Genomic DNA, 24,996 nt, shown 5'->3' with positions numbered 1-24,996 from the left:
TGAAAAAGTTTCTTAACATAAATAACTTATGAACAATCAAAGGAATGCACACAAGTAACATTAAATAATATGTTATGGGTGGATTCCTCTGTGTGCCAGGCATTGAGTTTAAAGCTTAGTAAAAATACACACTTAAGAGACAAGGTGACAGATTTTAATTTCAATTTTGTCAGATGTTACTAAATTTTGAAAATGTGTCATCAGTGTACTTAACAACATCCTTCTCTGGAATCTGTAGCTGACATGATCTTACAGCAATTCCAAAAAGGCACCCTTAAACCTTTAGCTTATTTCTAAGTAGGTAAATATTAAAACTAGTTAGCAGAATTAAATATGAGAATCTTCAGAAGTCATTCCCATGCATAGTTAAATGCTGCAAGATAATTTCACATTTAATAAAGCAGATTTTCATTAGTGTTGTGTAGGTCATAATCAAATCTAGGTAGTTTTTATTAATTCAAAGTTTACATCAATATCAAAGAAGACTTGGCAAACATCAATAGTGTTTAACAAATCATAGACATGGTCCTTAATTCCATAATGGCAGGCATTTCAAAATTTAGCTGAGCAAGTTATTGGTTGTTGTGTGTTCCTAATGCTGGAAACTTTCTGACTATGAATTTTTATGGTAATCACATGCCTTGCCATGTCCAATTATCAATTCTTTGGAAGACCTCACCAAAGGAGCCTTCCTCAATGCATCGCAACTCAGTAAATAATTCCAGGTCTACCCCGTGTGTCAGGCACCTGCACCACCAGAGGTGAGTGGGCCACAGCGGGCTGAAGCGGCCAGGCAGGCATCACCCACCGCTCCCCACAGCTTCCCCATGCCCCACTCCCCAGTCCCAGAGCGGGGCTAGCTGCTTGGGGCCCTCCCAGGATGGCGGCTCTCAGTGCGGCCATGGTTGGTTCAGAGCTCTGTGTTGGGCTCCGGCTGTAGACAATGGTTCCTAGGCGATATGACTCATTGCCTGCTGAGGGCTGGCTCTTGAGGGCACACAGCACCACTCCAGGGTGACTCTTGGCGGCATGTGGCTCTACTCTGCTGGTCCCTGGGGCTTCTCGAAGCTGGCAGGATCCCTGAGCCCTCGGGCCCTGACAGCAATGCTGATTGCCTCAGATTCTCTAGGCTTCCCAAGCCCCGTCTGTGGACACGGCAGAACGTGGTGTTTCACAGTTCTGGGTGCCAGCAACCTCCTGTCGGCATTTCAGAGTTTGGCCACACGCAGCTCCACGTCAGCACTTCCAGCACTCGGTGCCGCTTGATTTCCAGGTTCGCCAAAGCTGTAGGTGGACGTGCCAAGCAGTGGCTGGGGTGCCCAATTAGCCACAGCCAAGTGGATTGACAGTGACGTGGGGTCATGGCTCGTATGGCTCCAGCAGCCGCAACACAGGTGAGCTTGGGCACTGTGCCTGCACACTTGATGCCGATGGCAGCGGTCAGGCAGTCACAGCATGGGCGAACCCATGCACGATGCAGATGTTGCCAATAGGGGCAGCAGCAGGAGAGCTTCAGCGGCACAGCAAGGCAGCACCATAGGGACATGGAGGTTGTATAACAGTTGCTTCCCCCTCGGCTTCTCACCCTTCCTCTCTACCTGCACACCTGAGGCGGCATTCACTCCTGCTGCCGTTCTGCCCCCACTCTCCGTGCCTGCTGGATGCTCTGGCAGGCAGTGCCTGCAGCACCTCAGCTGCGGCTCTCATCTGTTTTAAGGTGTGCGGCACCAGCCAACAGGTCGTTAAAAAGTCTTTATCAGTTTTGCCTGCCCCATGGCTCACGACAGCAAGTCTTGTAGAGCTGTTCATATACGTATTTTATACCGTTTGCATAAAAAGAGGGTCCATACAGCATTTTCTTCAGTAGAAACTTGTGTCCCCATGTCACCAGTGGCTTCTTCTATTTACATGGTCCGGACCTTTGCTACTGCTGGCAGCTCTCCCCAGCTGCCCTCCACCACTGGGGTTCCATCTCTGCCGCTATCCCCACAGCCTGGCTATGACCAATCATGTCGGGGTCACCACTTGGTGCAGTACAGACAGACACATGACACAACACTCAAGGCTCACGCGACAACTTTTACTCAGTGCAGTAATATAGTTTTCAAAAGCCCACACAGTTATCCCTGATTGGCTGAATTTAGTTGCCACTCGGCTTACTGGCCAATAGCTGTCTGCGTCCCCAGTGGCCTAAACTGGCTCCCTAACGGCCTAGACTGGTTGAGTTATATTATTAGGGTTATCTATAACTGTGAGGCCTCCAAACTAGCTGTTAGACACCACAATAACAAATATATTTATTTAAAGATAGTGTCAAGTCTAACACAAGTTGAACTTTGTTAACACAGTAGTAAGTCATTACTATTATTCTGTTGATATATACTTCCAACTTATATCCTTAAAATCCCTTTAAAAACACACAAATGCACAGCTTAAAATTGATCATAATAATGTTGCCATATATATTAATGATGTTCACTGTGCTTTCAACTAACATTTTTCTGCATGTAAAGCTACATGCTTGACAAATCACAGACAAAACAATGTCAGTCACTACTGAAATCTTTTGCCCACGTAAAAGGAAAATATTTTATGCTTCACAGACAATATATGCATGCATACCAGTAATAATTCCATCGCACCTCCAGCTCAGCCAAACCCAGGATACTCAGACCATTAATCTGTAACCATTAGAGCTATTACTGACTGTAACCCTGAACACAAATGAGTTTAAGCTGCTCAATCAAGGACAGACAGACTGCATAATAACTACTGACACATTCCACGAAGTAACAAAAAAAAAAAAATCACCTATTTGACTGAATAATAGACAAGTCTATCCTGGAGATTTTATTTTTATCTTCTCATATAAAATCTCTAGAAATGACCCGGCCCAAACTTTTCTCAAATGCACAGCCCTAGATTAGGTGGTCCGAAGTCCAAGTCTTTAATACCCTTGGCAAAGGGGATTCCACCATTTCTCTGGGAAAGCTATTCATATGATCAATTCTCAATTAATCTTCTCACACTGATTTTTTTTTTATTTGCATGGTATTCCTCTATAGCAACCTGTGCCCACTGCCTTTTCTATCATTGTATAAATCCTTGTAAATACAGTATTTTTCTCTGAATCTACCTGGCATAGAAAGACCAGTTATCTCTCCCTTCTCAGCAATCTCCAAGCCTCTAATCATGTTATGCTGGTCTATGAAGTGCTGAGCAGAATAAGCACATGCTTTGATCCACTGATGATTCTCTTCCTGATGCAGTCCATGACACTGTTTGCCTTCTTTACGCCGTATCATACTACGTAGTATAATACGGCTCATATTAAGCTTGCTGTCCCCTAAAACCCACAAGTGCTTTGCAGCAGAGCTATACCTCAGTCAGTGTGTTCCCAGTCTGTTCTGCTACTTAAGCTTATTCCATTCCAGATGCAGTTCCTATTTATTTTTGCTAAAATTCATGCAATTCTTGTTGGTCAATTTTTTTAGCCGCTCAAGGTTTCTCAGAACGAATGGCTCCTCTTCCTTCCCAGACATCTCCCTCTCCTTCCACTTTGAAGTCATCTGCAAACTCAGAGATGGTTCAGTCCTATCATTAAAATATTTACAAATAGCACTACGAGACCCAGCATCAATTTTCAAGGAACTCCACTCCAACAATCACTAACAGTTTGACTTTGAACGACTAACATTACACTACCCTTTGATCTCTAGAGATGAGACACCTTTCACAGTCCATATGTCTAAACTGTATCTCACCAACTTGTCTACAGGAATACTAGGGGCAAACATGTCAAGTGCCTTTTTAAAGTCGAGGTACAGAGCATCTGTAACTCTTCTTTCGTCCACAGAAAAAGTGGTTTCATCACAGAAAGCATCATGTTGGTAAAGCACAATTCACCCTTAGTAAATCTAAGCTGGGTTTCCCTAGCCATTTTCTTTCTTGTGTTTCACATTCTTGGAAAAAGCTTCCATAAACACTTGTTCCACAACTTCCCCCAAAAATGTAGTGAGACTGACAGCTCTGCATTTTCACAAATTTTCATTTCTCTAGATGGGTATAATGTTTGACTTTCCAGTCACTTAGGTCTTCAATGACCTTTTGAATAAGACAGATGGTGGACCAATTCAGATGCATCCCACTAAATCCTGTTCATGTGTGTGTCCAACTGCTACAGCTGGATCTTAACTCAGTACTGCTCTAACAGTGTTTTGCTGTTAACTTTGTTATTGCTTCTTGGCATAGAAACTTGGGACCTGAACTTTCCCATGCAGACCAAGGCAAAGAGAAAATGGAATTACTTCTACCTGTACTGTGCTGTCCTTAATTAGGCAGACCCGTGCAGCGGCAGACCTACATTTTCCTTGACCTTATATTTGGTACTAACATACCTACAGGAATTTTTTTTGTTACTCTTGCCACCTGCCAGTTCAAACTCCTGCTGAACTTCTTCCATCCTAAACATATTTCTGCACAACTGAGCACTTTGGAAGTCTGTCCCATTTTTCAAGGGATAAACAACTTCTCCAAAACTATAAAAAGGATATTCAAGAGATTAAAAGACAGGAATTCTTTTTTCACAATAAAAATGAATAGTCAAATCTAAATGTTTAAATGTTTAAAAGGTAAAGAATACACAAAATAAACTTAGAATGTACTGAATATTCTATGTTGTATTCCTAAATATTTTCAAGATCTTGGATTCAAACTGACTCTACCAATACTCCTAAATCAGTGAAAAACTCAGAACATTAAGAAATTAAACATTTCAGAGACAGATCTGAAAGTTACAGACAAAAAGTAAAAAACCTACTAAAATATCTGCTAAACAAAGAACTGCTAGCAACTTGCTTCTGAGGATCAGCTTCTTTTAGGCGTACTACTGAAAAGGAAGATCTTACAAAGCAGCACAACTTACTCTACATTTTCTGTGCTCTGAGATTGTATATTTAGATTTAAAATCAAATGTGCACATCACAGGTAAAATTCATATCAAAAGATCATTTCCCCAAAGAACAATCTGTAAAAAATAATGTATTGTTGTTAAGATCTGGCTTTGCATAACTTTTTGTTTGTTTGTTTTTGTTTTGTTTTCTAATTCTTTAAGGACTGATAAAAAAATAAGATTCACATGAAGTTTGCCCATGCTGCAGAGTACCCTGAAACTTTGCAATGAGGAAAGAATCTCACAACATTTATTCTAAGTTTCTTCAAACTCTCACATGTTTTCATACTTAATTTTTCCTTTATATTTATTCCTTAATTTGAAGTTAAACAACATGAACACCACTTCTGTGTAGCAAACATGAGTTGGATCTCTACATTTTAGTACATTTCTGTTGTGGTTTAACTCAAGTTAGCACCTAAGTATACCACACAGCCACTCACTCCTCCACCTTCCTTGCCAGTGGGATGGGAATGAGAATCCCATGGATGGGATGAGGAAAAGAGTTGAGATAAGGACAATTAAATAATGAGCGTAAAATAAGAATAATCGTCTTCGTAATGACAACAACATTAGCAACTGATATAACTAAAAAGAAAGAGAAAAATGAAGGCCAAGGAGAAAAACCACATGACATTCAATGGCTCACCACTCGCCCGCCTGTCTCCCAACAACAATCAGCAGTGCTCAGCCAACTGCCCCCAGTTTATAAACTGGGCATGATATCCCATGGTGGGAAATATCCCTTTGGCCAGTTTGGGTCAGCTGTCCTGGCTGTGATCCCTCTCAGCTTCTTGCGCACCTGCAAAGCCTTTCGCTTAGGGTAAGCACTACTTAGCAACAACCAAAACATCAGTGTGTTGTCAACATTATTCTCATACTGAATCCAAACAACAGCACTGCAACAGCTACTAGGAAGAAAAATAACTCTGTCCCATCCAAAACAAAATACACGTAATGATTTCAACAAAGGTAGGAAACAAAAAATAAAATGGTAAAGAAAACAGTAGTAACCACAAAATATTAAGCAAGTGCTTAAAATTTCATATAAAATGGAACGGAGAACCTCAAAAGTTACATAAAAGTATGTGGAACTCAATTTTCCACATGTACAAAATTCTTAGAAAGTCGGCAACTTGCAAAGATCCAAAATTATTTGAAACTAATATAAGTCAGGGCACATATGTTCATGGGCATGGGCATTAGGAAGATATTTGAGCATGCAACACGTAAGGAACCAAAAAAGTAAAACCAGAGCACTAACACAAAATTCAGCTTTAACAGTGAATTAATATACTAAGATCAGGCTCTGAAGTGCCAAAGAGCTATAAACAAACAGTCACTGGCTGAAAACACAGACCTTGGCTCTATGCCTATCTAACTGGTTTATCTCTCAGCCTTTGGTACTGTTACACAAACACACTAAGGAGATTATAACATATTTTTAATAATTGCCTGTTAAATATCACTTTATCTAAGAAAATAGTTCACAATATATAGTTAAAGCATCTTTCATAACTTAAGAGAAAGCACTTTTCATAACTTAAGAGTAACCATCCACTTTCAGTTGTAGCCATTTGCCTTCCTTAAGAGCAACCATCAATCCTGTTGCATACCTGTACAGACACAAATCTTTGCAAACACCTCTTGAACTGAGTACAAAGCAAAATGCATTTATATATAATGATAATAAAAAGCAAGCTGTATTCTAAATTTGAAAACAAAATAGGGAAGATGCTCACAGCAGTATTTTAGTGGACGGAAAAACAGTTTGATGTGAAGGCTACGTATATTTCCTACATAAAAAATAATCTAAATTAATAAAACCATTTTTTTCATGTATATTCCTGAAGTTATCTAAATGCAGATATATGATTTTTAAGCCAAAATGGATATTGATATTCTTCCACATAAGACTGGCTATCATAATTTATTAGCATGACTTCGTATCTGCAGTTTTTGCATATATGCTCTCAGTGTCACAGAAACATTGCCGAGCACCATTCAACTGTGAAAAACAAACAAAATGTCTGCAATTCCTATATATTTAAGCCTGTGGCAAGATGCCAGTCCTAAACATTCCCTGTGGTATAATGGCAGCATTATAGCTCCATTTATGTAAGTTATCTTACATATTTTGCAATAATTTACATGCAGATCAGCATATTTAAAGCACTATCTGCTACATCAGTTCTCCTAAATAGGATATTTCAAAGGGACAACTTCAGGGATAGAGGGGAAGAGGTTGCCTAATTTTTTTTTTCCTTTAAGCTTTTGAATTTTGAGACTTTCTGAAAGGCCCAGGTGCTATTTCACACAGGTTTCCACCTAAAATTCAGGAGTCCTGAATATAAACAACTAACTTCATATTTAAAGGGTTGACAATCTTCTTCCAACGCCTATGAAAATTCAGACCAGCCATAGATTAAAGTCAGATGGCTCTTTTTCCATCCTGTGTGTCCAGCTCTAAATTTAGATACATACAGCAATATTCCTCCTGCTAACCTCTTCAGCTGAAAAAAAAAAAAGAGACAGTTTACACCTCACACACGTTTCCTAAACTCATCTTCACTTGCAGAAGCAGGGAAAAAAATAATCATTATAAAGATATAAACCTCATCTCTTAAAAATAAAGTCAATTTTTCCCCAAACACCAGCTAGCTTTCTTTATGAAACTTCGATCATCCAGTCACTCCCCAGTCCCTATTCTCTTACAGCTCCTATTACAACAGGACTTCCTGAAGTTTCCTCCATGAAACATGAAATAGACCAGTTGTGCTGGTTTTGGCTGGGGCAGTTAATTTTTTTTCTTTTTGGCTGAAATGGGGCTGTGTTTCAGATTTGTGCTGAGCACAGAGTTGATAATATAGAGATGTTCTTGTTGTTGCTGAGTAGGGCTTACACAGACCCAAGGCCTTTTCGGCTTTTGTACTGCTATGCTTGTGAGGAGACTGAGGGTGCATCGGAAACTGGGGTGGGACACAGACAGAACAGGTGACTACAATCAACCAAGGGGATATTCCAGACTATATGACATCATGCTCAGGATATAAAGTGTAGTGGAAGAAGGAGGAAAGTAAGAACATTTGGAGTGATGCCATTTTTCTTTCCAAGTCACTGCCACACTTGAGGTGGCCCTGCTCTCCTGCTGAAGGCTGAATGCCTGCCTGTTCATGGGAAGTGGTGAATTAATGCCTTGTTTTAGTTTTTTGTGTTCCTTTTGATTTCCCACCTAAACTGTCTTTATTTCAGTCCCTAGGTTTTCTACCTTTTACTCTTCCAATTCACTCTTTAATTCCACGGGTGAGGACATGAGCAAGCAGTTGTGTGTGCTTAGCTCACAGCTGGGGTTAAATCATAACACCAGTACTGGTGGAAAAGTACGACAATAGGACAGTTACATGTTTCCAAATAGTAAATTAAGACATTATTTTTTATTCTGTACTATGTCTCAGTTCTACTGATTTCTGTCAGTACAAAATTTGAATGAATTTCACAAATCAGGACTACCAAAAGACCAGCACAAAGGTTGCATAATTTTTGACTCTCAGATGGATACAGAATCAATGGAGAAGATCCACAAAGAGAAAATAGTGGTAGCAGTAGTGAACATCAGCTGGTAAAAGTTGCTAGGACCCCCAACCATGGACCTTTAAAAGAACTAAATAATGACAAGCTTGTGCTCCAAGCTTAGAGTAATATCTTATAAAATATCCCAGCTACAGGACAAGATCGTAAGTTTACAACTCACATCATAGTAAAGATAAATATCAGCATTTAATAAAAAAACAATGCATGTCACAATCATTATTCAACACAGAGGTTTTTATTAAAAAAAAAGTAAAGCTTCTTCCTATAACACTTGTATTTCTACATTATTTCCCCAACAAGCATTACAGAATGCTTGAGTACTTCTTTAGTCATTGTGGTAGTATGCAAACTCAACTTCAACTTCCCCAAAAAACTTTTCATTTTCAAATTCAGCCTCCACTAGGCAAACTTCTACATTAAACATAACTGAACTCTTATACAGAATAGCAAAGTTCAAGCTAGACAACCACAACAGTAATATTTTACCCTACTCTTTACCTCCAAAGTAATGGTGAAATTATTACTTGTGATTTTTATTAATACTACATCTTCCAAAACAAAATCCTCTGAAGAGATAAGCACCAAAGTTGCTTCTTTAAACAAAAAATTTGAACTAATTTACTTAATAGAATAATTGTATATGGCTATTCTAACAACACTACCACTGAAAAAAATAGCATTAATGTAGTACCATATCTCATTTGTATAAATTGCAACAGCTTTGCAGCAAAGTCTGCTAACATCTAATCCCTGTAATAACAACTGACACATAGTTTTCTATCTTCTAATTCACAGGAAAACATTCCCAAAACCTGCTAATGGTGAGATTCTTCATCTTTCTTTTCAAACCTTAAAAGAATATTCAGACCAAATATTCTTAGTAAATACTACTAAGCCTGTCAACTAAAAAAAACAACTATCAACACACCCAAAAGTCTCAGCAACCTGTTTGCTCTACTTTGATTTCTAGTAAATTCAGTAATCAACAAAAAGACATTTCATCGTACTATCACAGATGACTGACTCAAGTATTTTGCATATACTGTACATTTGAGTATGGGAGATATGGGGTTTTAACATTAAAAGGAATCGATACTGATGGGTTTATCTTTTTCGATTAGCAATACTTACAAAAATATTTTCTGACAGCACACCCAGTTTTATGAGCTGTAAACAGAAAAGGAGGAAGTGTGCTGTATGGAAAAGAAGAGAAAGACGTCCTGAAGTCAGTATTCTAGCATAAATGCTATTTAAGAAAGAAGGATTTTTTCCTGATAAAAAACCATGGTTTGAACTGTTAGATCACTGGAATGCAGACAAAGACATGAGTTAAATTCTTTTTCTTCTTTTTCACTACTTTTCCTTCTTTCATTCCTTCCCTTGATTTCGCAGGCATCACCCTCTCTTTTTTTTTTTTTTTCCCAAACAATCTCTATTAGTCATGATGGTATATTAGCTGTAAACTTCCCACAGGTCATGATTCAATAACACTGAAATCTGTGCTGCTATGCAGCAAGTGGTACTTCCAGTGGAACATTTAAAGTGGAACATTTAAAGTGGAACATGTTTAAACATTTAAACATGTAAATAATACATAGAGTATATGAAAATACAGACACCTTCTAAAGAATATCTACAACAATAATCACATTCTGTTGTCCCCAAATTACAAAGTAACTGTTCTCTGCATACAACAGACTGCAAACAAACTTGAAGAAAATTTAAAGTAATGGCCTTAGAAAGACTGCAGGAGGTGAAAACTGAGTTTGACTAGACACCTTCTCAAGCTATACTAGGTAAGAAGAACACAGATTTTTGTGGGAAAACCCATAAGGGAAAAGAAGCACCTTCTGGGTTAAAGATACAGAGCACAGCTTTAGCCACTCTAGGTTTATTCAGAAAACTTAAATCTTGGATTTAAAAAAAACAAACAAACAAACAAAAAACATTAAAATGGCTGGCATTCCTGCAGAAACATCTCTGGCTCAAATTAATACAGCAGCAGCACTTAAGGACTAAGTCTTCCCATTCTACACAGTAAAACGTGTTCTTCTGGGTGAAGCTAAGGACAAGTAAGTATTTGAGCAATGAACAGAAACATCTTTTAATCATCCCTTGTTCACACAAAACTCACACATGAAAACAGCAACTGCAATTCTATTTGTCAGTACACCAAGTTAAGCAGTTCACAATCAGTACTTCCCCTTACTCCCTGTCACCAAAGGCTTTAAACTGACTCAGAAAAATGAATCAAAGAGCTTGTAAATAGCAAAATTTCCCATCCACTGAATACATTTTCAGCACCAACACTGCAAACTGAATTCTATTTTCTAAGGACTTGTTATTTTAAAATACTTCAGAGATATTTGATCTATTTATGAAAGACCATCCAACAGACTTGTCAGCAAATTACTTTTAGAGAAAGAAAGGAAAAGGAGATCCAACATGGGAGTATTACCCGCTATCTGAAGGGATTTAAGAAATTATACAGATATTTGATGGGTGATATTTGCACCCAGAGCTCAATCACTTAAAAACTATGTCCATCCATATGCATTCAGTAAGTTCCTGATGCTTCACTATTAATATGAACTAGATACATTAGATTGGAAGATGCTGAGGGAAATTCTAGACAACTTATTATCTACCTGCTGACAGACAACAGAGAATAGAAATTTTCAGTTCCTGGAAGCTGCAAAATAAAGCTCAAAATTCTAACAAGGAAATTAGATAAAAGAACATAAAAGCAGACATACAGGATGGTAAACTAGTAGCTGAAATCCAGTGGATAAACAGATAATGAGGAACAGAAGTGGTTTTTGTGGCAAAGTTATGTAACAAGAAACAACTGCGCAAGACCTAAGAGAAGTTCAAGGAAAAGTCATTACAACATTAGGGGCACCCAGTGAATACAGTGACCAGAGACTCCTATGGACGAGCCTCTAGGATCATAAAAGGACTTCCAGTAGGAGGCAGATGCATGCAAATTAGTTCTAGGAAAAGTGATGTTTATGTATTACCTAGGAAGTATGCCGTAATGAATATGTATGATCACGATGGAATAAATACCCTGTTGTAAAGTTTCATAACACACATTCAATTAGAGGAAAAATCATCCAAATATGTCCTGACCTGCAATAAAGAATGCCTGCTTTCTAATACCTCAAATTGTGTTAGAAGTTCATTCTTAGCCAACTTCAGTATCAATGCAGCTTTTTATCATTAAATATATTTGGGGGAACTGCATTTTGTTACGACAGGTAGGATCTGATTTGAAGTCACAGCATTTCTTTTACTTATCTAATAAATTTGGTGCAAGACAATGAAAGAGTCACCCAGTCTGTATAAAGAGAAGCACCCATGTATTCCTATTAATTAATCACACACATGGAATCAGTGCTTAACTAGGAAAAAAGTAAAAACTTTACAAGGAGAAAATCAAAATAGAAATTTCAGAATTTCTTCATTTTCATACTACCTGTACTACTTTTAAAAATAAATTTTTAATGTTTTAATAAAATTTTAAATGTTCAAAACAAATGTCCACAGATTACATATTAAAAAAAATCTACATACAAAATTCAAACCATTTTCGCTATGGACAGGTCTCTACATTTTCCTGCAGCACTCCATGAACATATTATTACAGTGATGTTACACATGCATATATATAAGCAACTCCATACTCCATTTATGTAAATCCAGTTGCTTTTTTCTCCTTCAGCTTTCAAGAGCTACACATTCAATTTAGATGCTACCAAAAAATCTTTTACTGCAGTAAATATACAACAAAGGTACTCTTAAAGTGAACAAGTGTCAACTGCAAGCCGAGACAAGAGAAGAAAGTAAAAAATTTTAATTATTGGAAGTTTTTCTTCATATTTGTGGCAATCAACACACATATACATAGTGCACTGTGTCCAATTCTATGCCATTTATAAAAGCAGATGTGAAACTGTTGCAAACTGTCTTAAGATGAAAATGTTATATATTCAGATATGTCTAAGTATCTCTGCTTCACGCCACTTTTATTCACTCTTTTCAAAAGCAAATGGGAAAGAATTCTTTACCATGTAATAACTATTTTTGCCATGTGTTGCGCACATGTATTCTATTTCCAGCACACTACCACCAAGCACATGAGATCAAATTATTTTTGCCAGCAGGTTTTCTCTGCCAAGGATATAAACGGCTAAGCAGGCTCAGTTCCCTCACCAATAAAGAAATCAGGTGCCACATGCACTTACTATTCCAGAAAAAAGGCATTAGTTAACTCATACAATGTACTGTGACAATCTGCCTTGGAAAACTGTGAGGAACACTAGCATCCTTTCTTCACAAATAAACAGGACAAACACCCACAGATGTGAAATGAGCATTTCAAATGGAAGTGACTACTTGATTTGACTTAATATTTATGAAAGAGATCTGGACCTTTAACACTGCAGTGGAAAGTCAAATATTCAGAAGTACATCATAGAAACAAAGAGGAATTAAGTTCCTCATGTAAGAACAAATGCATTTACCAGGGCCTTGCCAAATTTATCTTATCAGTTTAGTATGATCAGGGCTAATCAATAATCTGTAACTTCCAGTTTAAATAATCTTCACATGGTTTTAGTCCCTTTAAAACCAGGAAGTTTTAAACCATTGTATATAGATCGTAGATGAGCGAATTTAAGATCGGAAAAAATACTTATCCATGAGCATGCCACTGCTCTCTTTTTAACTAAGACTTGAACAGTGAAAATTAGATTAACTAAAGTAGCTAGCCTCCACCATAATCATGTCAAAATGGCTCTTGTATCATGAAATAAGAGCATTGTTTAGGGTGAAAAAGACCATCAAGATCATCAAGTCCAATAATTCACCTTGCTGATGTCCCTAAACACCATATCTACACATCTTTTAAATATCTCCAAGGATATTGCTAGACTCAGCCAATCGTTCAATACCTCTACTAACCCACTACAATCATTATCAAACCATGAACAACATGCTATTACAAAAAGACAGAACTCTACCTAATACAGTCCTCTGTGTTTTCCAGGCAACTATATAAAACTCTGTTTCAAAAAATAGAAAGTTGTCTTGGAAATCTAAAAATGTATTTATTACAGAAAGTGCAAGTAATTTGAAAATATAAAGTTCCTGGATTGTCTTAATGGCCAGTTATGATACTAACCCAGCTCTCAAGAGAGCTGATAAAAAGAAAAAAAAAAAGTGAAAAATTGAATATTTTCTATCTTAAATATAGACAACTTTTTCTCTATTCCAAGACTTGAAATGAAAGTCTTTAAGCAAAACCACATTGCTGATGAAGATCTACAAAGAACGACAGTCAAACAATATTTTGTGATTCAGGAATATATCCCAAATTCATAATCCAATACATAATATTCTAAGGTGCTACAACTTCAGATGCCAAGATAAAAAAGCAATATGTGAAGCAGTGAAAATAACAATACCCATAAATCATTTCTCAGAATTTCTCTAACTGCTAACCATTAAGGGCTAGAAGTACAGAAAGAATCTTTTTCCAAAACCCGGGTTTCCACCAGAAGACTGCTAATGGTACTTTTAGATTAAAAATAGCTAAGGAGCACTTCCCTAAATACTAAGTTCTTAATTAAGAATTCACCCCTGTATTCTGAAAATAGAATGGGGAAAAAGAATAACCCTCTTGGTCTGTAACACCTGTCAGAACAGGCTTAAAGGGACTTCAAGCATCCCTCCAGTAAAACTAAAACGAGTACAGTAGCATTATAGCAATGTTGGTATTCACAACCATACAGGACATTTTTGGAACTAATCCAGCTAATGAGTCCAGATTTCATTTTTCATGTCATACAAAGCCATAGTTTTGTACTGCTTGACTCTGGATAGCAGGTAAGCCCCCACTCAATTGCCTTCCCACTACACAGCAGGATGGAGACATGAAAAGAACCGCAAAAGCAGTGGGGAGGGAGAGGGGGACCCACCTTGCAGGTTGAGATAAAGGCAGTTTAATAAGTACAAGGGGAAAAAAGAAGAAAACAAATTATGCAAAAGCAGTCATTCCCAAACCAGCAGATCAATGTCTCTTTGAGTCATGAGCAAGGTCTACTTTGGAAAAACAACTACCCAATTTTACTGCTGAGTATGATCTCATATGTTACGGAATATCCCCCTGCTCAATTCACATCATCTGTGCCAGCTGTGCCTCACCACAGCCTCCTGCTTACCCTCAGCTGACTGACTGGCACAGTGAGAAGCATAGGAGACCTTGATGTTGTGCAAGAACTATTCAGTGACAGTGGTGTCTTTTCAACACTGTTCTGGTCACCAATCTGTAACACAGCACCATATGGGCTGCTACATGGGAAGTGAACTCTGAACCAGACATGCCCAGTACAAGTTTTAAAGATAAGACCACTAGTAACTAATGCATTTGTTAGAACACATGTCAACCACAGAGGAAAAAACTCATATACTTCAAAACAGCTACAGAGAGATACAGAAATCTGAAAGTTGATATATACAAGGATATCAGAGGACTCATCTGAACTGCCCTGTGACTTCAAAGATCTTAAAGATACCAACAATGACTACACAGTTATTCCTGCAGGTTTAGATATCAAAACAACAATATTTAATACACCTGCAGGTTACAGACTATAACTTGCTTAAAGATGACAAATTATACCATACTAACAATTTTTCTGAAGAGGAGAATCTCAAGAAGACTTTACTCATTTCCATGGAAACAAAACTATTCAGACACAGCATCCTGTCTACCAGTCTACCCTACCAAATCAAAGACTTCAGCAGCATTGAATTCCACAGTCCTCTCTCTTTGATCCACACACAAACACCAGAAGTGGTCTGGTGATAGTTATGCAAGTTTCCAGCTAAGTCTTTCTTTTACAATGGTCAAGTTCATCTACGCATCTCTAACATGTAAGCAATTACAGGAATTTCTTACATGGTGTCATGTATGTCAATAGTCTTCTAATTACACGCTTCAATGATACAAGATAAAAAAGGAGGGGGAAAAAAAGTGTGATGCACGTGGGTACCTACACATGAAATTCAGTGCAACTCCCAAGCAGCCCTAAGCAGTGCCACAAGGACTATATTCCAAAAGTCAAACCTAACTGTAACAACTATATGAAATATAGGAATTCATTAACTTATGCAAGCTAGGAAATTGGGGGTTGGATAAACCTCATAGAAAGAGTAGAGAACAACTTTTTTTAATCAAAAATGAAAGGCATTGCGCTTGCAGCACATACACAGCCATACATTCCCAAGCAGCAAAAACTGGAACAAGCCAGTGACATCAGCAAAGACATCAGAGGAGCAAACCTTTGAGAAGCATATTTTTAAAAAAGACAAACAAAGGAAAATAATTTCTGATTATTCTCAAAATATTTTAAGTATTTCATATCCAGAAAGCACAACCTCTTTAGAAGAACCTCTTTATAAGAACAAATGGGAAAACAAGTTGTCTAACCATCTAGGGACACTGCAGAAAACAGTTTTCCCAATATAAAATATTCAGCATCATCTGGGGCATCTTTTCCATTTTAATTTAGTCTGTTCCGGCACATCCGCTTCAGAAAATATTTTACTGTTTGAAAACTCATTATAGCTTTATAAGTAAGGTCTGTATGTGTGCTTCGATGTTCTAGGTAGTCAGGTGAGGTACCTTTCATTGCTTCATAATCATCAAGACATCACTTTTATTTAAATTATGGGATACACTGAAGTTGCATATCCCAGATATTCACCATTCCTGCCTGTGTCAAGTTTGGACAAGTCGTCACTACAAAATGTCTACTCTGGAGACTTCTTTATTATTTCTGTAACAATCCAAAAGATCTACAGCATTGCATCAATTTCAATCATCTCAAGAAACTTCAGAAGTTCTCCAGCTGTTCAGGAAAATACTTGATTTACTTATTTGTAAGCTATATCATTATACTTATTTTCATTCATTAAATGACTTTCTGTCATTTGGTTATAAAAGTCTTAGCTCTAAAGTTAGACTCCAATCCTCAATTTACCATTATAAAAAGCAAGCTACACCTCCAAAATTTTTACTCAACATAATATAAACATGATGTAGGAAGGCCACCTAAAAACGGGGAACTGTTTCCTTCAGACATTTGTCTCCCTAGGTTTTCTGTACAGCTACTCAGAGGATACCCTCAGCATGATTCTGACTGCCCTAGACAGAGTCTAAACAAATAAATTTCGCTTATCACCTGTATATTTATTCATAACTACTTCTCCAGACATAAGAAATTACTTTGTACCAAATATTTCAATTTAACAATTTTAGGCATTCAATTTGATCCATTTTTTCCATGCTTTTATAATTTTTCATAGCTTTAGGCAAGTCACTCCCTTTCTTGTTATCCTCCTCTGGAAAAAGAACTAACCAAATACCACTACCTCAGAAATATATCTTTTACCTAGAACTTAATGGTTTTAGTATTTTAGGTGGCTTTCACTGGAAAAAATATTTCGATTAATTCTGTGCATTTGTTGCAATGGACTAAAAGCCCAAGGCAACTTGTTAAACTACTAAAACAGAAAAAAAAATTAAAATATATATTTTTTATCAGCAGGTAAAACACCCTCACTATGTTCTCCAATAGCCAAAGATACACTTTAATCCTGCTTGTATACTTCCTAGAACACATAAACCACCTGAATGATACCAAATATAGTATAGCCTTCTGTTGCTCCAAATGAGTTTTAAAGACAGATATCCATCACATAAAATAATCCCACATTTCCAGCAACTGAAGTAGGTGCTGTATTTCCACATAACTGTATTACAGAGTCCAGCCTTTGGTAAATATTATACCAGCAACGCACTAGCATTATCAATCAAATAGGTAACTGTCTACAAAATGTTGATTCGGTTTGGCAAAGCTCACCAGACAACCAGAGAACCAAATCAAGACAGATTTGGATATTTTTTATCAATTTTAAGTAATAGCATGGATCTCAAGTTCAAGATGGCTTCAATCCTCTTGAAAAAGGAAAAAGAAGAATGCTTGTATCATTGAAATAAATAAACTTTTACATTTCCATTTTTTATCAGATGTCACAAGCCACAGAAGAGAAAGAACGGTCAGATGTTGTTTCACCAGCTTCAAAAAGCAAATCTCAAAAGTGCATCAATCAAGGAAAAATACTGCTAGAAAGATGACTCTCTAGCTGGAGCTCACAATTTATCTGTCACTAATGACCTGATCTTAAATTTGTTTTTTTATTTGTGTGCCCAAATCACAGTAAGCTATGGTCTACAGCTCATTCAAGACCAAAAAAGGAAGAAAAATGGCAAAGAAATATCCACAACTAGCATTATAGCTGAATATATCAAATTACCAGAAGCTTTTTTTTTTTTTAAAAAGCTTTATGCTATGGTAATATTAGCTATGAATTAAGTTGTCTTTACTTTCATTAGACCCTTAGAAATCTTTGACACAGGAGACAAATACACGCTGGTTGAAAGTACTTTCAATTCAAACTGTCTGTATTCAGTGAAACAATGGAATCCCTCTCAGACAGAAATACAATATTTTTATAACATTGCTCTTGATACTAAAGGAGTAACTAAACTGAAGTTGTCATTAGAGAGCTTCAAAAACTGGAGAAGGACACACAATATTTCATACACATACACAAGTCTTCAGAGCATACAAGGTAGGATGAATGAGTCATCTAAACAGAAGCCATACACAAACCTTAAAAAAATCCTGCCCCTCAAGTAAGGGATAGAAAAAAAGAGCCAAGTAGTTAAAGATTTAGTCTTTCCTGTTGAAGTTATTCTGCTTTAACTTCTATACCATACTTATTACACACCTCTGGTCACTACTCACTCAACTGGAGAAAAATCTTCCTGACTACTTTTATTTTAGACTATTTTTAACACAAGTTCCTCTGAGACCTTATATAACCAATCCACCCTCAATTCATAGCTCTTCAAGAATAAAGGTCTTCCCTCAATCTTACTTTGAAAAATCTGTAATAACTGGATGTGTAGGTTAACTTAGGCTCTCTGCCAGTTTCTCTCCTCAGTAAGATAGGGAAGAAAATACAATTAAAAGATCGTGGATCAAGATAAGGACAGGGAGATCACTCATTTACTACCATCATGCACAAAACAAGACAGGACTTAAGAAAGATAGATTTAATTTATTGTCAATAAAAGGTAGACTGTGAGAAACAAAAACCAAAATAAACCCATCTTCCCCCCACCACTCTTTCCTCCTTTTTTCCTGGCTTAACTTTGTTACTAACTCTCCCACCCCTCCCCACCGCTGTGCAGAGCAAAAGGGAGGGGGAATGGGGCTTGCAATTCAACCATAACACTTCATCCCTGCCACTCTTTTCTCCTCACTATTTTTCCCTGCTCCAGCATAGGATCTCTCTCACACAATACAGTCTTTCCCAGGACTTCCCACGGGAGATGCAGTTCTTCAGGAACTGCTTCAGCATGGTCCTTTCCACAGGGCACAGTCCTTTAGAAACAGACTTCTCCAGCATGGGTCCCCCATGAGCCACAACTGCTAGAGCGTCTGGTCCTGTATAGGCTGCTTCCCATGGGACCCTGCTCCTGACTGGGCTTTTCATGGGCTGCAGATTCCATCAGGGTGTGTCCACCTCCTTCAGCACGGGGCTCCTCATAGCCTGTGGATATATGTAGTGTGGATATCTGCTCCAGATTGGTCCTCCATGAGCTCCACGATGACAATCTGCTTTGACATGGTCCTGTCTTTGGGCTGCAAGGGAATCTCTCCTTTGGCACTTAAACACCTCCTCCCCTTCCTTGCTTCTGATCTGGGGGTCTGCAGGGCTGTTCCTCTTCCATTTTTTTGTCACTCCTCTCTCAGGGCTGCTGCACATGGTTCTTTACAATTTCTAATATATATGTTATCACAGAGGTGCCACCAGCATCTCTTAAAGACTCAGCATTGGGCAGTCATGGGTCTGTTTTGGAACTGGATGCAGCTTGCTCTGTCAAGTACCAGGACAGCTCCTGGTCTTTTCTCGAGAGGCCCATGTGAACTAAATACATTAGTTTAAAAGCTCTATTCCCATCCAGAGAATAACCTTCAGAAAGATGAATAAATTCAAAAACCAAATTCTATAATTTTTTCAACTAAGGCATTGCACCAACTAATGAGAAGACAGACAAGTAATTCTTAGCTTAAAATTTCCTAGTTGATTAGATGCTGATTTGAAGACTGCACTGTTGAGTACAGTCCCACCCAATTTTCTATCATATTCTTTGTGCCTGCTTCCTCATCAGGAATGGGTCAGTCTTCTGCAAATCAAAAAAAAAAAAAATGAACATTGTTAGATTTTCATATTCCTACTGAAAAACCTCCTGGAAAACTCCTTTTTGCATTTTTTAGCTCTGAAAAATCCACTGTCATTTCAATTACTTCTGAAATTTAGTATGTGTTGTCAGGTAGTAGAGGAGCATTTGGAGTTAGACAACTAAGGTACTTCCAAAAGAAAGATACTTAAACCAGTTTTTCTTACCAAGATTTTTTTTCTGTATATAGACTAGAGGATCAAACCACAATCCTAACTGCACTCTCTATTGGCTCTGTTGTTCAACACATGCTCCAGAAAATAATGACAGGAATTAATCATTCCAGAAAGACAACATCAAAATTAAGAAGCAAAATCACATCTACATCGGACAAAGCAAGCTGTAGAACCCAAATGTAACAGATGACTGTGCACACTCACAAGACAGAGCTGCCACATGGCTGACGAACCTAACCTATTTCATGTCACTGATGTTGATCTAGGAGAAATGCAGCTGTTGTTTAGTCTAATAGTCTACAAGCAGCTAACAGGACTTGGAGCCTGAACACTGGTGAAAGCTTGGAATGAGAAAGAGGAAAGAACCTAGCTACAGTCTACATCACAAGGCATTTATTTGGGGGAATGAAAGGCACATGCAGCAAAAGAAATATTCAGAAGACACTAAAACATTTTCATGTGTGATCTGAATGCTTAAGAAGGAAGAGTGGAGTAATACACAAAATCTTTTCTCAGTTTCTGGTGCAGGAGCTGAAATCTGGAGGACCAAATATGGTCTGGGAAAGTATACACTCCTCCTTGCATAACAGAGACTGCAAGAAAAAAGGAGATTACACCCACAGTAATACCTCCCTACTACTCCTGCTAGATCTATAAAAATAAGAGTAGGTCAAGTATTTGAGAGCTATTATGAAACTCCTCTACTCCTCCATATCAAAATCTCATAAACAAAGAAGACTCAAGGATCTGCTCTACTAGGTTATTCTGCTTCATAAACTTCTGCCGTAAAAACTGCACCAGCTGGAAGTGGCAGCCAGGAATTAAACTCCATATAGCCAATTCAACTCTGATGGAAACAAAATTTTGATGCAGACAAATTATGCTAACAGGAAAAGCATTTGGGTTGGCTTTACTCATACCAAAGATTCAAATGGTGAATTTTTTCTGGCACAGAGATTTCTTCTGCTTTTCCAAGAAGGGACTTTATTGGCCAAGCTGCAGTAACTTTTAGGTCAAAGTGGTTTAAAGAGCTCAAAACACAAGATTTTTCAAACTGTCTTGAAAGTCTGCTACAAAAACAGCAAAAAGTTAACTGTCTATATTCTGATATGTCTCAAAGATTTTTGAAATAAGGTCTCCAAAGACCATTTTTCAAATATGTCAAGTAAAAATTGTTCCAAAACTTGCTCTCTTTGCATGCACACATATATAAAGCAAATAACCCATCAATTGCACAAAATTTATTTCATATAGTCCAGCTCACTTGAAAAAACAGTCCTGAAGAGAGACAGTTGTAAACACTTGTACTATAAACACAGTCACCACAAAAGTCTCAAGAACTCTCTCTCTCTCCTAACTCTCCCAGACAAATAAAAATCCAGAAGCAGCGTATTCCTCTAGTCCTTTTCTCCTTTAGGAGATAGTATTTTTCTGCATATCAACAGAGAACAGATGGATGCAGGGAAACGGACAACAACTCACATGTGGATTTTTAAGAGAAATTGTCTCTGACTGGACTTGGACAGTAAAAGTCAAACAACTGTCCGGGTTGTTCAGGCACCAGAGGTACTACTCTGAATGGTAAAATGGTAGCAAGGGGTTTTATTTATTAGCATGAGCTGTAAATTGAACCAACAGACTATGGGCCAGTAAGTTACCACCTGAGACAAATACATGAAGAATACGGTTTTTTAATACTTTCTTGACTGGACATGAAAAGAGGGATGGAGGAACATGACATAGAAGAAAAAATAACAATACAAGTAACAGCATGCAAAAAGGTAAAAGGAAAAGAATATAATCAGAATCTGTCTCTTTAATCACTATAACCATCAACACATAAAACTGTTTAAAAGAAAAGATTATTACTTGATCCCATAGTTTTCAATTGCAAAATATAGCATTATCCCTATTTCACGTCATCAAACATACTGACAAGAGTGGGTGATATGGGGAAAAAAAGAAGAAAGCAGGAGACCTAGAACTATGCAGCAGTCTTCAGCTTCAGCCAAAACAGATCCAAATGTAAAATTCTATAATAACTATAAGTTCTATAAATATTATCTCAGCTTCTAGTCAAAGCTTTAGAAAATTGAACAACATAATGTTTAAGGTGCAGTATTAGCTTGTTCAATTCTTCAGACAAAAGCCATTCTCAAATACTCTCAGGAAACTGAAAAAACTGCTCTTAAACAAGTATTTTATTTGTACTTTTTTTTTTGACCTCATGTAGTTAAAATCAGAAGAAGCTATAAGACTGTCTCCAGAATGCCTCAGATTGAGCAGTGAGGTTGGACCAGATGATATCACTGAAGTCTCTTCCAACCTTATCCATTCTGCAAACACACCAACACAAAATTAGGTTTTGCAACAACTTGTGGATACTGCCTCCTCTCTTCCTCAAAGGACTGTATCATCCAACACTATTATGCAGATTTACTTCTAAAAATATTTTGAAGATGAAAAAAACCTAAAAATCTGCTCACAAAAAGCATCTCAGCAATATCACTAATATACATGTGTTAAAATTATATTAATAATGAAAAATCAAGCTATTCAAACTGCCTATGTGACTGTAATTTGGCCCCTTGTGTGAACATAGCACAGCCAATGATTACTTGATCACAGACATTTTACCCACGGCACCTGCTTTATTCCATGCATAAGCCTATGCCTTCCTCAAGAATGGAACACTGTCAGGAAATAAAAAGACTCCTTTACAGACTCACCTACTTTGACTGCAGAATGGTGCAAGTACACAGCCTCAGCTTACATAGGCCAGGACTCATCATACATGCTCACTCCAGAAAGATCAATACTTATTTGATTTCAGGTGTAGAAACAAAGAAGCCAAGAAGTGACTCAGTGCTAGAGCATTTCTAATGGAAGGACAAGAAGCCCTTACAGACATAATTACTCAAAGATACAGCCTATGCATAATCATAGACACCGTTAACCCCAGACACGCAAGGCTTTGATTTCTGGGCATCCCTTTTGATCAGCGCTAGAGCATTAATGAGGAGCCTTCTGCATCCATGGATGTATAAAGTATTGAAAAGGAGACACAAAGAAAAGAGTAGGTAAAGACTCAGAGTGAATTTTTATGCAGAAATGAAAGGCTATGATTTCTGGCAGATCTCTACATTCTTTTATACAATTCCATTTTTGTCCCCTTCCGATTTCACCGTGTGAAAATACCATAATTTGAAATCATACCCAAATCTACATCAGTCATCAAAAGAGTTTAAATAGCTTAATCATCCACACTGCTACTTTAAGAAAAATGGTTGGATGTCATGTTTTGTGGACTAGGCCTTAGAAGGAAACAAGACACTTGGCTTGTGGCTTTCACAGATACGTGTTGATAGCTAAGGAATGGCAGGATTTAATGATCTTGGACTTCATTCCACACATAAAAGGGAACTACATTCTAGGACAATGTTTCCCAATATGCGGTCTGTAAAACATCAGATGGTGGTCCAAAAAATAATCATAAAAGTGTATTTTTAAAAACATACATTCCCACACGTTAGCAAGAAAACATTATTGAGGAAATACAAAAAAATAAAAACATTCCAGGTTTAGCTTAACTAAACAGCACTATAAGGCATAAGAAAATGTGACATTTTACAGGAAGATCCTTGCATTTTTAAAGGAAATTAAATGTTCTTGAAGTAACATATTCTCCTTTAACATTTAAGTTTGAAAACACTTTCTTCTGTTCTACTAAATTTCCTGAGTCCCCTCCAGAAACTGCCTTCTTACATCCAGTATGTTCCTCTCCTCATCTTACTTCCCTAAGCTGTTAACCTTTTTTTTCCAGGTCTCACTATGCTTCCTCTATTATCGTTCTCTTTAGAGACACAAATTAATATCACCTACTGAAGCAATCCATCCACCCATGTGCAATTTTCATCTATTTTCATTAACAAACTCTGCCTCAGGTATTCTGTTTCATTCGAAATTTCAGTTACCACTGTTGGAACATCATTTATTTTACTTGTTCAGCTACAGGAATCTCCTTGCTTAGGACACTTGTTTTACCCATCATTTTTTTAACATTAGAGACACCTAGTTCATATCCTGTCTCTACTCTCCGGGTTAAGATCTAATTATAGCTACCCAGCCCTTGTCTTTCACAGTCTTTTTTCAGGACTAATTTTCCTTCCTAATGTCCTGGTATCTGTTGTTATGTCTTAATACATATTCTGAATTGCTTGGTTTTCTAGGCCAGACAAACAAGCAGCAATGAGTATGTTAAATCTTTATACCAAAACAGTTCGGAAAAGACAGATAACAAAGAATACTGAACACATACTTGGAGCTCATAAGTAGAGAGTACAATAACAGTAGCATACCTGAGATACTCTCCCTCAAAATCTGTATTTCTGCTCTCCTATATACCACTTTCCTATATAACACTCTTTCCAATATACTACTACTAGAAAATTCAAGAATGTCAAATAAAAAAACATTGTTAAAAAAGCCCAGCAGCCATCTTTTTATTTCAAGTACATAACATTTAACTTGAAACATCATTTGCATGTGTTGCTTTGATGCTTCATTCCTCATCAGTTTAAAAACTACAGTTTTTTTTCTGAGATGAGTAAAACTTAAAACTTCTTGATTTAAAACAAGATACAACCTTTAAATTAAATATGCTGATTAATACATACACATTTAACCTGCTTATATGTATTACTAAGCACTGAATTGATTGTTCCCTTTTTTCCAAGACAATTATTTTCACAAGTCTTGTAAGTGCAAACTGTATCAGCATGAGAACAGGCTTACTAAGAGCCAGAAGAAGAATTTTAAACTCAACTAAAAGTCCTTAGGTACATTACATATTTAAAAATTGGAAAAACTATTTTGCATTTAAAACGAAACTAATTTTG

General features: G+C 37.3%; 1 protein-coding gene across 4 annotated transcripts in view; it reads right to left on the bottom strand.

The window, feature by feature from the left end:
• The window catches only part of AUH (AU RNA binding methylglutaconyl-CoA hydratase), a 111,862-nt gene that overhangs the window by 76,458 nt on the left and 10,408 nt on the right, over positions 1–24,996 (bottom strand). Inside the window, exon 4 of one of the 4 annotated variants that reach the window (XM_038124198.1) lies at positions 8,759–19,868. The exons of the other annotated variants lie outside the window; for them this stretch is intronic. Within the exon in view, the coding sequence (XP_037980126.1) occupies positions 19,861–19,868 (8 nt within the window). The 3' untranslated portion in view covers positions 8,759–19,860. Of the gene's footprint in view, positions 1–8,758; positions 19,869–24,996 lie in introns of those variants that run through there. 4 annotated transcript variants of the gene reach the window in all.

Source organism: Motacilla alba, chromosome Z (genome assembly GCF_015832195.1).
Source record: "Motacilla alba alba isolate MOTALB_02 chromosome Z, Motacilla_alba_V1.0_pri, whole genome shotgun sequence".
NCBI classification, from domain to species: domain Eukaryota; kingdom Metazoa; phylum Chordata; class Aves; order Passeriformes; family Motacillidae; genus Motacilla; species Motacilla alba.
The sequence above is the reverse complement of the archived record's forward strand: the minus strand, read 5'-3'. Positions and strand labels throughout refer to the sequence as shown.